This window comes from Danio aesculapii, chromosome 14 (assembly GCF_903798145.1).
Source record: "Danio aesculapii chromosome 14, fDanAes4.1, whole genome shotgun sequence".
NCBI classification, from domain to species: Eukaryota; Metazoa; Chordata; class Actinopteri; order Cypriniformes; family Danionidae; genus Danio; species Danio aesculapii.
Window position 1 is genome coordinate 10552336 of NC_079448.1, and position 17590 is coordinate 10569925.

Here is a 17590-nt window from a genome sequence, read left to right on the forward strand (position 1 = left end):
TCGACTGAAACTCTCTGTCATACACCACACCCACCAAAAGGGTACCCTTGGTAGTGGAAACGCAAGCCTGATAGAGGTGATCGTATCGTATCAGTCAGTGGAAACGAGCCATTATGCTAGAAAACTGATGCAGAAATGTTGGTATTTGAAAACTCACTGTCCGACGTCAAGAAAAACATTAAAGGTCTCGTGAAGTGCTTTGAAATGTGCATTTCAAATATGTTTGACAAATCTCATCTGAAACACGAAAAGAAGGTGGGGCATAGTGCAGCTCCTCCTCTTTAAAAAAAACAAACAGCCAACAGTGTTTTATTTGATCACCGCTCTCAGTAAGAGTGGTTGAGCTCAAACACATCAAATATAAAGCGTCTTGAAGGGAGGCGGGGCATGTCAGATATTACAGAGCATTTGATTGGTCACAATTTGATGAGAAACTGAAGTATGAGGTGATGCGGAAAAAAGCATTGATCTTTTTAGATCAGGGGTGCCCAAACTCAGTCCTGGAGGGCCGGTGTCCTGCATAGTTTAGCTCCATCTTCCTTCAACACACCTGCCTGGATACAGGATTCTAGTATACCTAGAAACAGCTTGAACAGCTCATTCAGTTGTGTTTAGTTGGGGTTGGAACTAAAATATGCAGGACACCGGCCCTCCAGGACCAAGTTTGGGCACCCCTGATTTAGACGGAAGTGACAATCTGCCAGTTTTGTATGTTTATATCAGGTTTATATCTTCTAAACATGAATTTAGTCACTGTTTTGGTGTGCACTAGCTTATAGACATCCTAAAAATGAACAATACTGATGTTAACATCTAAAAAACTTTATTTTAATTTCACGGGACTTTTAAGGTACAGTTCAGATCCAGCAGCCAACGGTGTTTAATAGTCTTTAACATTTAAAATAAAAGTTTTTTTTTTCCCAACGTAAAACTTATTACTATCGTGATCATCATTTTACCTTAATATTTAGCCTATTTAATACAAATAAAACAAAATTACAATTGAACAAAAATTTGCTGCTTAAACAGTGTATAGATTTTATTAGTTATTACCAGTGGTGTAAAGTAACTAATTACAAATACTCAAATTGCTGTAATTGAGTAGTTTTTCTCAGGAATTGTAATTTACGAAGTAGTTTTAATAATGTGTACTTTGACTTTCTCTTGAGTACATTTTTTGGTGCTGTATCTGTACTTTTAATCTACTACTGTCCTTTAACTTGCAGTCTATGGTGATTAGAAAAATCAGTCCTGTGATTCCTGTCCAATCAAATTGCACATACTGTAGAAGGTAAATCGCATCATAATGAACTACCTCAAGACATGGGCACTTTATAATTGCAGCAAACTGTTTGGAGGCTCCAAGACGATGTCCAAAATCTTTAATTCAATTCAATTTAACTTTATTTGTATAGCGCTTTTACAATGTAGATTGTGTCAAAGCAGCTTCACATATTTACACGCATTGACCCAGAGGCTGTTTAGATACACGTCACTGATGAGAAGATGACTGATGTTTACTGTATGATGACCGAAATGGCCTTAAACAGCCAGCAGGCACAAGACGTCAACATGACGTCAGATTGACGCGTTACCATAACGTCATGGGGATATTGCATTTTGTTTGGAAATGAAAAAAAATGGGGTTGACGTTAGAACTCAACGTCAGGCCAACGTCAATGTCCAACCTAAAACCAACCAAATATCAATGTCTAATGATGTTACAGCTTGATGTTGTGTGGACGTTAACACTATGACATCTATCAGATGTTGGATTTTGGTTGCCATAACTGATGAATAAATTTCAGCATTTGACCTCAATATGATGTTGGTTTAAGATGTTGGCTCCACGTTGGATTTTAGTCACTTTCTCACAATCTAAAATTGACCAAATATCAACCTCATTTGATGTCGTTATTGGACATCAAAATAACGTTGTCCTTAGACGCAGGCTAAACGTTGAATATTGGTCACCTTACATCTAAACCTAAATCGAACCTAATATTAACATCATATGACGTTGTGTGCCTGCTGGGCAATAATTAAATGCACTACAGAATGTTACGTTTACACACACATGCACAAATTACATGTGAAAGCATCAACATTTAACTGAGCAACACTCACTGCTCACTACTCTTGAGTACTTTTGAAAGGTCTACTTTTTACTCATACTTTGAGCAATATTTACAACAGGTACTTTTACTCTACTTGCACAACATTTTTAGGCAAGTAATGGTACTTTTACTTAAGTATGATTTTTCAGTACTCTTTCGACCACTGGTTATTACCTGATAAAAGATTAAGCTTTTATTTTATTTGCAGCATTTACCTGTACTTTTACTTTTATTATTTAAGTATGAAAATATTATTTTATTAATATACTTTTAATATTTTAAACCGGGACTAAATGTTACCAAAGTAATTTTCCAGTGTGATATCAGTAGTTTTACTCAAGTACGCTTTTCAAGTACTTTATACACCACTGACTAATACATCATCTCCTGTGAAGCACTTTGAAATAACTTGCAAGAAGCTAAAAAAAGCCATAAATGCTAAAAACCAAGACGCCTGATTGGCCACTGGTTGCCTCCAGATTCTCTTAAGGAATCCAGTGACCAATTAATCTTTGAGTTTCCTCCATTGGAGTGGGGCTGTAGGAAACACTGAATCACCGGTGTCTCACCCGTTGATGTTCTCTCTCCATGTCTTTCCTGCGCTGCTCTGCATTACAGCGACTGCTTTCAGCATTCTGTCTTTGACATTTCAGCTCCTCCTGAAGATGCTTGACTTTCTGCTCAGCCGTCTGGGCCTACAGACACACAATCAATGCACATTCAATGCACGTACTAAACCACAGTAAACAAAGTAATGCAACAAGAAAAGTTCACAAATGGAAACTTTTTGGGGTATCACGTATTATGAACCCAACAATTAATACGTTTTTTTAGACCTCATTTAAAACGTGTAATGTTCATTTATGAATTTACTACTAAGAGATTTGGGTCAGAACTATATTTTGTAGGAAAAATAAGTTAAATTAAAATTAAAATGTATTAATTTTACAGTTTGCAATGCAAATGAAATTTAAATTAAAATGTATTAATTTTACAGTTTGCAATGCAAATGAAATTAGATCTATTTGTTTAGTAAACAAATTAAGTTTCTCATATATCTACTAAAAGACTACAAAAATATTACGTTACAAACTGTATTGGAAACATATCATATAAACATTTGCAAAAAATACACTACATAAAGTTAACTATGGCAACTTTTCATTCCATTAGGTATTATGAACCCAACAATTAATCATTTATATAGAACTCATTAAAAAAGTGTAATGTTAATTTATGAATTTACTACTAATCCAGAGAGGAAAAATGACATTTATTTTTCAGCTAGCATGCATTAAATACAACTAAAGCAATAGAAAAAGATTTATTAAAAAAAGAAACGTTTTCTATTTCTAACAAATGCTGTTGTTTTCAACAATTAATTCACCAAAGCACATGAATTTTTTGGAAATAAATGATCATGGTTTGACTAACCATTTCAGCACTGATAATGAAGGTTTCTTGACACTGATAATTAGAGTAATGACTGGTTTACACCTTTGCCATTGCAGTAATAAAAAAATCATCTTGTTATCAATATTATTTTAGTTTTGTTAAAAGGACTTTAAAAGTTCCTAATTTTTATACACACTTAAGGCATTTCACCAAGTTTTGTATAAAAAATATATAAAAGACAAATAAAAAGAAAAACAATAAACATGGATCCCTGCACTTTGTGTTTATTTACTTATGTTTGTATTATTTCATGTCATTTTTGTGGGTTTTTATAGGCGTGTTTACCTTTCGTATTCAAGATATTGTTTCATAAACCTACACATGGAAAACTATCTCACAGAGATCCACGTTTACGTTGTAATTCCACAAAATTACATAAAGCTGCTTTATATATAGTCCACAAAATGGTTGTGCAATTTGACTATGAAGAATCTAACTAAGAATCTGAGAATCATTCTAGCAAACTTATGGGTGTGTTGCTTCAAGAAAGAAACCATTCTTTTGTGTTGTGTTTTATTTTCATTGGATTCTATTAATTTATTCTTCATTTAATTATTTTATTTAATCAAATTATTTGACCATTAGTCATTTATATAATTATATTGATCATTAGTTAATTATTTGATTATTATGGATTATTATTTGTCATTTAATTCATTCATTCATTTTCTTTTCAGCTTAGTCCCTTTATTAATCAGGGGTCAACACAGTGGAATGAACCGCCAACTTATCCAGCATATGTTTTACGCAGTGAATACTCTTCCAGCTGCAACCCAACACTGGGAAACACCCATACACACTCAATCACACACATATACTATAGTCAATTTAGTTTATTCAATTCACCTATAGTGCATGTCTTTGGAACCGGAGCACGTGGAGGAAACCCATGCGAAGATGGGGAGAACAGGCAAACTCCACACAGAAATGCCAACTGACCCAGCTGGGGCTCAAATCAGCGACCTTCTTGCTGTAAGGCGATCGTGCTTGTCATTTTATTATGTTTATATATTTTACTATTATTAATTTCCTTTTTTTCTAATTTCTTTTTTCCGTATTGTTATAATCTTATGACTGTGGATTCAAGCAACACTAGGTTTTAAGAGTAAGAGATAAGAGAATATCTTCATTTGAAGGTCTGTATAGTCTCTGGACAATGTTGTGAAGTAGTAATTTTCGATTGCTGTTGCTTGTGGTAAAATAACACTTGCTGGATTTATCCTGGTCAGATAAAGTCTGAGCATTGAATCATACGCAACTAAGATTATTCAACATGCTATTTCTTTATCATCATCATTTCATCTCCTGATTCTGCTCCTCTCTGGCTTTTTTAGTCAACTCCTCTATTAATAGGAGATTGTTAATTCAGTTGAATATTGGTAAACAGGTTAGGATATTGGGTGGCTTTGCTGGTTGTTGTCTGGATACCCAAAGAAACAGACATTTTCAGACAGGATCTGGCATCCGGGGCTAGATCTTTTTTGTTTATCTGTCGTGGACAGTGTGTTCTAACAACTAAAATATATAAGCTGTGATTTTTATAACTGATATTGGGATTTGATCTTTAAATGAAAGGAATACAACATACTTTAACCATTTATGGATTACATAAACATACATTTATTAACTGTTCATAAAAACACGCATTTACATTGCAACCTTTCACAATTAGCTAATGACTATTTCACAGAAATTACAGGAAGTTTTCAAAATCAGGTTTAATCAAACATTTTTTAATAATGAAAATATGAAATGGTAACCATCAACAAGTTTACCAGGGTTTACACTGAAACTGGTAATTGTAATAACACTAAAATAAACGTAAATGAGAGTAAATTATATTACAATTGAAAATACTTTACTGCATTTTAATTTAATAACTGCAGCCTTGGTGAGGGTATTTAAGTGACTTTAAAAAAAGGAATAAATAATGAATTATATATAATAAATAAATAAATAAATAAAAAACTGGCACCCTATGCTATTGTTCATTAATATCCATAACATATTGCTTAAATTAATTATACATAATATAGGTTAACTAACTGAACCTTATTTTAAACTGCCTATTATTATTATTATTTTTTTTTTTTTTTTTATTATTATTATCAATAATATAGTTGAATCTGATGGTGTGAGTTATGGTAATTGGCCAAAATATCCTTCAAACAGCACTGCTTGTTGATTTGTGTTCACTTTGTTTTCAAACAATTGCAATTTTCCATTAAGTCTTGGATATTTCTGCATTAAACAGGACCTATTATGCAAAAATAACTTTTATAAGGGGTTTAAACACAGTTGTGTGGCGAGACTGTGTGTATATGGCCAGCCTCTAATGGTAAAAACTGATAAAATAAATTTTTTTATGATCACACTTCATAAAAAATTCTCTGTAGAAACACTTGGCTTGCCATTCTCCCTTTTTTACGTGTCATCAGAGGGGAAAGGCCCGTCTATTAGTGACGATCTCTCCCTCATTAGCATAGATAGCCCTAAGTGAGAAGCAGCCCTCTTCCATTAGACACACAATGCTTACACATAGGCATTTATAGTTCCACCATCTTTTGAAACATGAGCTGGGAGCACAATCTCATTTAAATTTAAAGCGACAGTCACGAGAAGGAGCAGTTTCAAAGACTTATAAAACATTACTTGTGTCGTATTTTGAGCTGAACTTCACATACACACTCTAGGGACATCAGAGAGTTATTTTACATATTGTATAAAGGGACATAATAGGTCGCCTTTAAGCATGTTTTTGGTGTGTGCTTACTCTGTCAGTTTCCTGTGTGCTGCGGGTCTGTGCGCGGGTCAGCTGCTCTTGCGTGCGCGTCAGGCTCTGCTCTTTGCTGCTGATCTCTCTGTTAGCCTGAGCCAGACGAGACTCCAAGTCCTTCATGCGCTCAGACTCCAGCTGGGCCTCGCGCTGTAGATCTGAAACACGCACACGCAGCTCTGAAAGAGGAAGACACAGTCAATTATTTATGTGCCATTCGCAAATGTTATTTTTGGCTATTTTGAAATAAACGTTTGATGTATTATGTACAATATGAGAACATTTACAGGATAAAGCTTCCTACTCAATCCAACAAGTGCATTTATGGAAATCAAGCTATGCATAACCTTGATATTTCTGGATGACATCATAATGTAATTAACATAGGACTCGAGTTTTGTATAAAATCTGCAGATGTCTGTGGAATGATTTTTGGAGTATTGTAACTAAATACTCTAAGCACAACATAAAAACATATTCATTTACCTTTAGAGTTTACAATGCGAATCTATGAAAAACTGCTTAGAAAAAATAAAGAAAATATTACTTTACTGTATTTCAACATTATTTAAACATCTGCATATTTGTTAGTAAAATTACTAAAATTAATATAAAAACTTACATTTATACAGGTAAATAAATTTGATTCGATGGGCTAGAAAATTTGTGAAACTTGCAGATTCTGTTTGAGCCTACATATGACTGATATTACAAGTGAAACATGTTTAAAATATTTGTTATATAAGAAATATAATTATTATATCTGGGTTCAAGATGAAAATGATTATTCCAAGTATAATAGAGCTTTAAATTTTGCTTATACATTTTAATATCATGTTTTTTCTCCATTAATTACAAGACAGTAGTCTACAAAATCATGTCATGTGCACTTAATGTAAGAATGATTTGATGACATATTCAAGTAATTTTTTTTTTTGAAGATGTGGATCTGGAGCTGCTGCAAATACAAGCATCAGATGAGTTTCTAATATAAATATATATTTATTCTGTCTTTCTTTTTTCTTCCTTTTAACTACCGATCATTTGACGCGCCTTGGTCCACTCTCAGTATCACGCTCCAGACTGCCTATCTCGGTTTCAACAAGGTCAGGTGCTGATGTAATGGGGGTGGGTACTTTCACTTTTCACTACTACAGCCCTTCACCTCTAAGATCAGCGCGGTTTTTCACATGGCAGGTTTTTACATCCTTCATACATGTTGAGAGATCGAATTGATCGACTTGAAAAGGGAATATGTCAACATAATCCACAAAGTTGTGACTTAGTAAAGCGTGATGTCATGTATAATTTTAATCGTTGCATTAGTCTTATATCAAGGTGCATCAAACGAAATGTATTAACAAAAGACCTGCGATGCATGTCCACAACTTCATGCATTGGGTTCAATTAGGCTGTCCAGTGTGTGTGTTTAGTCCGTTACTACCATGGTTGAAACCCAGACAAGCAGTAAGGCAGTGTAATACAGAGAGTGGAGCAAAGCACATCAAATGATCTGAAAAATAGTATATATATATATATATATATATATATATATATATATATATATAAAAAACACATCTGATGCTTGTACGCACTGGGTTTAATTAGGCTTTGCAGTCTCCGTGTTCAGTCCATTACTTCTCTGTATCTGTTCAGCCGAGGCAACAGAACCAACCCAATGACGTCAGACACAGCAACATTCTAAGATGGTGGCACCCTAGGTATAAAAACTATAGTAAAACATGCCTTTTACTTCTAAATGGTTACATTAATCGAGTTTAATATATTTTCATTAAAGTGGAAACTAACTTACTAAATAATGTAAACTTGACTGAGTGCTTTGTTTCCCATTTAACCCCATCATCCTGGCCAAATTTGCCCTCAGGCCTCGATCCATCACGGCCTCCTAACCGTCACCATATCATAATTGGCTTCATCGCCCTGTCTCCTCTCCATCAATCAGCTGGTGTGTGGTTTGCGGTCTGGCGCAATATGGCTACTGTTGCATCATCTGAGTGGATGCTGCACACTGGTAGTGGATGAAGAGATTCCTGCCTAAAATGTATAAAGCGCTTTGAGTGCCCAGAAAAGCGCTATATAAATGTAAGGAATTATTATTATTATTATTACTATAAAAGATACATTTTAAAGAGATAATTCACCCAAAACTTTCTTTCAGTTATGTGGTTTTAAATCTTCAGGAGTTTCTTTCTTCAGTTGAACACCAAAGAAGATATTTTGAAAAATGTTAGTGGCTTGCACCCACTGACGTCCATAGTTAGATAAGACATTACAATGGAAGTCAATGGGTGCCAGCTACTAGCATTCTTCAAAATATTTTCGTTTGTGTTTAACAGATGAAAAAAAAAAATAGATTTTGAACAAGTGAGGGGAGAGTAAATGATGACAATTTTAATTTGTGGATGAGCTATCCCAATAATACGTACAGGTCTGATTATGTGCATGAAACGGTTTTATAAATACGCGTGTTACGCTGATTAGCAATACAATGCTATCTCACCATTTTTAAATGTTCACAAAAAAATGTTTGAGAAATATGGTAGATCAAACTTGTATTCAATATGCTCTTTCTTTGTACATACAATTTAAAGGAAATAATTTGTGAATTTGACATACATAAAATTGGACACTTAAAATCTGAGGGTCAGATTTAATTTACTTTCAAAAATTATACAATTGTTTTTTTTACTTTGTGTCATTAATTAGTTGCTATTCCCTTTAAATTCTTATTAGCAGAAAAATATATATCAGGTCAGTTTTCTTGTTTAAATATTTCAGAAAAATAGGTTCACTTCATTGTCTTCATATGATATACATTCTACCATTTACACTATACACTGCACTAATTACATTACACTATAATAAATGAAAGCATTCTGGTGCAAAAATCCTTTGCTAGCTTTTAAAATTAAGATGCTTAAATTCAAGTGTTGAATAGATCCTTTTGAATGCATTCAGATCTGCCAATCATTGTGACAGTTTTTAAAGACTGAAGAATTTACATCTGAGAAAAGTTTATATTCCTGTTCCAGAAGCCAAGTGTTTATTGGTCAAAATCAGTAATACTGTGGTGCAGAGCTGTAGAGAGCTGTCTGTGGAGATGACAAACCCTGATGACCTCATTGATGACTCATCAACTCCACCAAAACAAAACAATGGAGAACATTCATACCATCCGCACTCGCTCTCTCACACACATACAGAGATCTCTTTTGCTCAACACACATACACACACCCAGTCTCTCGCTAAACCACCTCACAACAGTTGTGTATGATTCTGGCTAGAGATAAGACCAGCATGTGTCAGTGAGTCCAATTTGTGTCAGTGAGTCCAATTCTCCTTTCTTGTTTAGAAATTTAGAAATACTTAATGCACTGCAAATACTAAATATAAAAGTTAAGAAAAGATCTAGTGAAGGTTGGGGGGGGGGGGGGGGTTACATTTAAGCATATTCTATGGTTTCAATGTCTGGAGTAATTTTTTTCCAACATTTATTCATTGCATGAACACAACACTAAGCAAAAAAATATACATTTGGTTGATTAAAAGTGCATACTGTATATAAATATAGAAAATGCTTTTAATTAGAGCTGCAAAATATATCACTAAATTGTCATTATTACAAGAATATTATATGCAATATTCGTATAATGAACAAATCGCATGATAAATTGCATATATTTTTTGCATTGGTTGCTTGTCTAAATTTAACCAATCAGATAAGGCCTTAATCTCCACCTCTCCAGTAGTTGCTCTTCTGCTATTGGCTGGAGCGCCTCAAAGGTGAACCCAAAGCTGAAAATAATCACTAATGTCGAGATGAGAGGAAAATGACAACAGCCAATCAGAGTAAGAATATCTGCTGAGGTTTTAAAGACTAAATATTTTTAGTCTGTGTAAAATTAATTAGATCTGAAAAATATATAATTACCTGCTAAAAAAAAATAGCATTTTTTCTAGGGAATTGTACACTTACCAGCCACTTTATTACGTACACCCGTCCAACATTATCGCAAATTTCTAATCGGCCAATCACATGGCAGCAACTCAATGCATTTAGGCATGTAAACATGGTCAAGACGATCTGCTGCAGTTCAAACTGAGCATCAGAATGGGGAAGAAAGGTGATTAAGGTGACTAAACGTGGCATGGTTGTTGGTGCCAGATGGGCTGGTCTGAGTATTTCAGAAACTGCTGCTCTATTGGGATTTTCATGTACAACCATCTTTAGGATTTACAGTGAATGGTCCATAAAAAGAGGAAAATATCCAGTGAGCGGCAGTTCTGTGGAACCAAATGCCTTGTTGATGCCAGAGGTCAGAGGAGAATGGCCAGACTGGTTCCGGCAACAGTAACTCGAATAACCACTCGCTACAACCGAGGTATGCAGAAGAGCATCTCTGAACGCCCAACACGTCCAACAATGAGGCAGATGGGCTACAGCGGCAAAAGACCACACCAGGTGCCACTCCTATCAGCTAAGAACAGGAAACTGAGGCTACAATTCACACAGGCTGACCAAAATAGAAGGACAATAGATGATTGGAAAAATCTGATGAGTCTCGATTTCTGCTGCGACATTCGGATGGTAGAGCCAGAATTTGGCGTCAACAACATGAAAGGGTGGATCCATCCTTCCTTGTATCAATGATTCAGGCTGGTGGTGTAGCGGAGTGGGGGATATTTTCTTGGCACACCTTGGGCCCATTAGTACCAATTGAGCTACCTATCCGAGAATTGTTGCTGACCATGTCCATCCCTTTATGACCACAGTGTCCCCATTTTCTGAGGCTTCTTCCAGCAGGAGAATGCACCATATCATAAAGCATGAATGAACCAAGACTGGTTTCTTAAACAAGACAAGGTGTTCACTGTACTCAAATGGCCTCCACAAGCACCAGACCTCAACCCAATTGAGCCCCTTTGGGATGTGATGGAATGGAAGATCATGGGTGTGCAGCCGACAAATCTGCTGCAACTGCGTGATGCTATCATGTCAATATGGACCAAAATCTCTGAGGAATATTTCCAGTGTCTTGTTGAATATGTGCTACGAAGGATTAAGGCCGTTCTGAAGGCAAGATGGGGTCCAACCCGGTACTATTAAGGTGTACCTAATAAAGTGGCAAATGAGTGTATATTGCACGTAATACGTTAAATCGCAACATTCAACAACATCGCATTTGTTTCCAGTATTACACACTCAAATATTTTAGAGAACTGTCAATTTAATTTGAAATAATTGCAATCTATTGTTTTACTATATTATCAACTGCAGCTTTGGTGAGCACAATACTTTTTTTCTTTTTACTGAGCCCTAACTTTTGAACTTTCCATCACAGTGCATTCCTGCTTTTCAATGCATGTATTGTGCCTCATGTACTGGGATATCATTATTGGAAATCTGACACTAGCATTCACCAATAAGCAGGCTGCCTGTGTAAATAAACCTGACATTCTGTGAACAAATACAAAGCTCTACCTCAGTTAATGGGCAAACACAGCTGCAAGAAAAAGAAAACCTCACTTTAGTCTTATTTTAACCTTATTACTATTATTATTATTATTATTATTATTATTATTAAACAAATTCTTTTAGCAAATATAGAATCTAGTTTACTTTCAGCACCATGTGAAGCTATGCCAAATCTCCTCCTTCCTTAACATGCAAATACTACACAAATCTGCTCATACCACTGCTGAGGTCAATCAACTTGCTCTCAGTGGCTGCCATGCCAACTCTGCGCAAACAGCGACTTTGGACTGTTTTAATTTTTTATGATTATTATATAGCAGGCAAGCAAATGTCTTGGATTCCAACAAGCCTGGTAAGAGAGATGTAACTCAACCCAAAGAACATGACACAGCAGATTAGCATTTAAAGGGACAGTTCACTCAGAATTGAAAATCATCATTTACTCACTCTCCACTTGTTGCAAACCAGTTAGAGTTTGTTTCTTCTGAAGAACACAAAAGATGATCTACTGAAGAATGGTTGTTAACCACAATCCTCATAACAAGACAGTTGATAGCACATAAATGTGAAAAGAAACCTGGAGATTTTTCAAAATATCTTCTATCATGTTTAACAGAAGAAACAGACTGACGCAGATTTAAAACTAATTAGGAGTTAGTTCATTTATGGTAGCCCTATTCCTTTAAGTAAAAAGAGCATTTTCAACTCTCATATTATTTTAGGGTCCAATTTTGACCAGGAAGGGACATTACTAAAAACTATAATACAGTTTACAAATTGATATTCAAATGTAGTTTTTCTAAATTTGTTTTGTATGAAGCACTTTGCCAAAAATACTTTAAAATATTTAGGTAAAATATATATTTAGGCTTTTCTCCTATCCTTTCATCACTTATATTTTTCATCTGGGATTAAACTAATACGCAAATAACTGCTTTGGGGAGTGGGAGAAAAATAATCTGAATTGTTTTTGCAATATTTATGTTATTTTCTTAGAAATAAACATTTAGATTTCATAAATGTGATAACGTTGTAAGTAATTGCACTGAATTCTAATAACACCTATGAAGTAATGGTAATTCTCCTATAATATATTATTTAAATTAATTATAATGATTTATTCAAATAAATGTACCCATCAATGGTATAATAAATAAAAGGGGGGAAAATGCAAGATTTTATAAAAAGTGTGTATTAAAATAACTAATTTATAATTTTTATATATTTATAATTTAATTGGGGAGGGGGGGGGCATAAATTCCCACTTCAAGCTAAAACCAAAAGTTGGCAGGCCTGTATAATTGACATATCATCAAAAATTACAGATATCGAATGCAGTTATGATCCTATAATCTGGATATTGGGGGAAACTTAACTACTAGATACAGTTCATTATAAAAAACACTTTACACTTCTGGCTGGAACGGCTGGAAAATTTTTCTTCGTTTTAATTACCTGGTAGTCATCTCATTATCTACAAATCATTGGATTGAACTTATTTCCTACTGCACCCCTTAGAAAATACTGTTCAGTAGCTGAGATGCACACAAATTTTGAAAACGTGCATTAAAAAAAAAACGTATATGCATAACTGAGTATGATAAACTTTTTATTCGATAGGAAAAGATGCGCTACAACTACAACAGAAACACTTTTACTGAAATTCCAGTATCCGCATTAAAGTCATGTGATTTTGTTATAAGAGATCATGTGATGATTAAAAATGTGTGTGATTGGACAAACCAGCAGGCTGAGCACATTGTAAAACATCTGAAATGCTGTTTTGGTCATTTTAAAACACCTTAACCATTTCAGTATTAGTGTTGTTATATTATTTATTACCTCCAGAACTGTCAAGTCAAACACCACCACGTGTTCACTGCGTGTTGTCATTTGTCTTCTGAGGCGCAAGTAATTTATTAAATAAAGAAAAGATTCACGCAGTTTCCCCTACCACAGTAAATCCCATTTTTACTTTTGATATTTGGCGTCAGTTAATCAGGAAGTGACGATTTTTTCTCTTTGACTCGTTGGATGAAAAAAATGGTTTATGCAATATTCCGGTTTAGCGCATAAATTTAATTTGCATCTTTGGATGGAAACATGGCTATTGTTAGAGAATCACCAAGGACTTTTGAACAAATTTGGGGACCTTTTCTGGTACATCTACCTTCCATTTCGTAGTTGCTTGCTTTACGTTTAAATTAGCTTTTTTTTTTACATTTAATTATTACTTTTTTTTTTTTAATCTCTCTGATATCTTTTTTTTTTTTTGTTTGCTTTTGGTAAAGTTAAAAAAAAAAACGTTTGTTAATGTTTGTACAATATGATTTGTTTTACACATACAGTTGAAGTCAGAATTATTGGTAACACTTTACAAATAAGGTTCATTAGTTAATGCATTTACTAACATGAACGAATCATGAACAACACTTGTACAGCATAGATTAATCATAATTGAACATTTACTAACGCATTATTAACATCTAAGTCCATGCTTGTTAAGATTAGTTAATGCATCGTGAGGTAACATGAACTAACAATGAACAACTGTATTTCATTAACTAATGTTAACTAACATGAACAAATACTGTAGTAAATGTTTTGTTCATTGTTCATGTTGGTAAATGTATTAATTAACATTAACTAATGAACCTTATTGTAAAGTGTGACCGAATTATTAGCCCCCGTGTTTATTTTTTTCCTCCAATTTCTGTTTAACAGAGAGATTTTTTCAACATATTTCTAAACATAATAGTTTTAATAACTCATTTCTAATAACTGATTTATTTAATCTTTGCCTTGATGACAGTAAATAATATTTTACTAAATATTTTTCAAGACACTTCTATACAGCTTAAAGTGACATTCAAAGGCTTAACTAGGCAGGTTAGGGTAATTAGGCAAGTTATTGTATAACGATGGTTTGTTCTGTAGACCAGTGTTTCCCAACCCTGTTGCTGAAGGCACACCAACAGTACACATTTTCAACCTCTCCCTAATCAAACACACCTGAATCAACTTATCATAACATCAGAAGAGACTCCAACACCTGAAGTTAATGGGTCAGAAAAGGGAGACATCCAAAAAATGTACTGTTGGTGTGCCTCCAGGAACAGGGTTGGGAAACACTGCTGTAGACAATCGAAAAAAGAATATAGCTTAAAGGGGCCAATTGTTTTGACCTTAAAATGTTTTTAAAGAACTAAAAGCTGCTTTTATTCTAGCCGAAATAAAACAAGTAAGACTTTCTCTAGAAGAAAAAATATTATCAGACATACTGTGAAAATGTCCTTGCTCTGTTAAACATCATTTGGGACATATTTAAAAAAAGAAAAAAATTAAAGGGGGGCTAATAATTCTGACTTCAACTGTATATGAAAATAAAACTGGGAAAATGTGACAGGAACATCAAAACAATATACAGATTCTGTATTTTTAAAACTAAAGACCTGGTGCAGGTTACACATGTTACTCAAGGATGTCTGAATAACTTGTTAAAATGTTTCTTTTTCTCCTGAACTCCAGTGGTTAAGCTCACCATCGATTTCGTTCCTCAGGGCGTCCTCCATCCCACAGTCACTGCTCTTGTTAATGACCTCACTGGATGAAACCAAGGAAGCCGGTCGTCCTTTGGGAGTGGACCACAAGACTTCACGTTCCCATGGAAACACAGAGGAGGGGGTGGATGGCTCTGATTGGCGGACGTGGCGCCGGAGGGGTGGGGATTTATATGGTTGCTGTGGAAACGGGGAGGAGGCCCCGCCTGCTGAGGGCTTGGGGACGTCTCCAAAGTGCAGCTGCTGCTACAGCGGACAGAAGACAAACACGTGATTCAGAGTCATAAACAAAAGATTTCTTATTAAGAAGCTACTCTTAAAAGTGTTTATGCATACGTGACGTACTCTGGCATGCTGTGCTTTGCTTTCGCTCTCCGCTCTGAAACCACCTGCAGTGGAAAACAGGTTGTAAAAGAATCACAGTGATGAACGGAGTGTTCTGAATGCATCCCACACATGATACAAGCCAGGAAAAAAAGAGCCTGGATACAAAGTTGAAATCAGAGATAGACAAAGCAATCGCACACTCTACCATGCAATCAGTCTTTAGGGACCTTCAGGGGGGGAAAAAAACACTCTTTACCCTACTTAATGACAGGATACAAGCTCAAATCTTTGAAGAGTTACAAACAGACAGAAAGTGAGAAAAACAAATGAGCCAAGCGTGACGGATGGTACCGTTGTTGTCCCAGGGAGAGCTCGTGTTCCAACAAGGTGTGGAAAACATCGTGGATTCCCCAGAGCCATTTCCCTTCTGCAGCTTTTCCAGCTCTGCCTCAAGCCTACATGCAGAGAAAGAGAGAGAGATGGTGTTAGGTCAATACAGCAATGGGGCTTACAGGCTAATGTCAATACTCAGGCCTAGAGCGTAGAGTGTATTGGTCATTTTGTAACCTCACCATCAGTGTCACACCAAAATTATTTTAGTATTATTTTAAATAACCTTTGTCCATTTGAGCTTGTGTAAATTTACATAGTGTTACATTTATGTACATTTACAACCTATTCAAGCTAATTAACCAATGTTACTATTTAGTCACATTTTTTTTCAAATGCTAAACAGCATCCAATGATCTCATGACATGTTGTGATATTATTCCTGATACAGCTGAATACTGCAATAAATGTAGTGCAAGCTCTGCAACTGTAGGCATGGGCCAGTATAAGATTCTGACGGTATGATGACCTTAGATAAAAATATCACGGTTTCGCGGTTTGACGGTATTGTGATTATTGCTGTAAAATATATGCTTTTTAAAAATCTGAGTAAAAAACAAAAACCTTTTCCCCCTTTGAACACAATATATTTTGAGAAACATTTCCAAAATATTTTAACAATAAACATGTCAGGCTAAATAATTAAAATAAATCATTGACTTCTGCTGTCTTCATTAGTTTCAAAAACACAGATTTCTTTACAATTTAAAACGGTATTTTTGGATATCTTTGCTTCGTAAAAAACATAAATAAAAATATCTTACACATACCTTAGGAGTGGTATAGCAGAAATTTGTTTTTTTAAAACCTTGACTTTTCCAAACCTTGAAATCGGATTCATTAAACTTCTTTTAAACTTTAAAACACAGTTACATTTTGTACTGTGAGAATATGGATATTTTACTGATGACTTTAAAAGACGTAAAAAAAATCATGTAAACACATTTCATATTCACTACAAAATGTGCAAGATGTTTTTTGTAGAGATACAATTTAAATGTTTAATATTTCCCCATTTTTAATACCTCTGCGTCATCTGCAAGGCTTTTTCTGGATGTTAAGTGTGCAGTCTTGTATTTCAGTCTTTTTTTCTGATTACCTCTTAACTTCAAATCAAAGTAGGTAATGTTGTAGTTTACCTGGTGGCCCATAAAAGTTTAACAAAGACTTCTTGACAATCACTGGGAAATACTTCTGGAACCAGTATTGTCAAAACAGTGTTCATTCACTAATGCGCAGTGGTAGAAGTACACAAACCAGTATTTGAATACATTTACAATTTGAGTAAAAGTACATATACCCTAATAAAATATTACTAAAATCCTCCTTTTTCCTAGTGTCAAAGTAAACAAACGATTTTAATGTACTTGAGCATAAACATTTTATTACAAAAAATTGATAATCACTTAATAACCATACTGTTATGCTCATTTAAGTGTGCAAACAAGTGACAGTAACATCACATAC

At 34.7% G+C, this 17590-nt stretch overlaps 1 protein-coding gene across 2 annotated transcripts in view; it reads right to left on the reverse strand.

The window, feature by feature from the left end:
* Nucleotides 1-17590, reverse strand: part of si:dkeyp-115e12.6 (centromere protein F) — a 59809-nt gene that overhangs the window by 30391 nt on the left and 11828 nt on the right. Inside the window, exons 4-8 of one of the 2 annotated variants that reach the window (XM_056471777.1) lie at nucleotides 16085-16188; nucleotides 15752-15795; nucleotides 15388-15649; nucleotides 6346-6527; nucleotides 2687-2812 (exon numbers count right to left, since the gene is read on the reverse strand). In XM_056471777.1, coding sequence (XP_056327752.1) covers nucleotides 2687-2812; nucleotides 6346-6527; nucleotides 15388-15649; nucleotides 15752-15795; nucleotides 16085-16188 — 718 coding nt within the window. Of the gene's footprint in view, nucleotides 1-2686; nucleotides 2813-6345; nucleotides 6528-15387; nucleotides 15653-15751; nucleotides 15796-16084; nucleotides 16189-17590 lie in introns of both variants that reach the window. The other variant, XM_056471776.1, reaches the window with a different exon arrangement.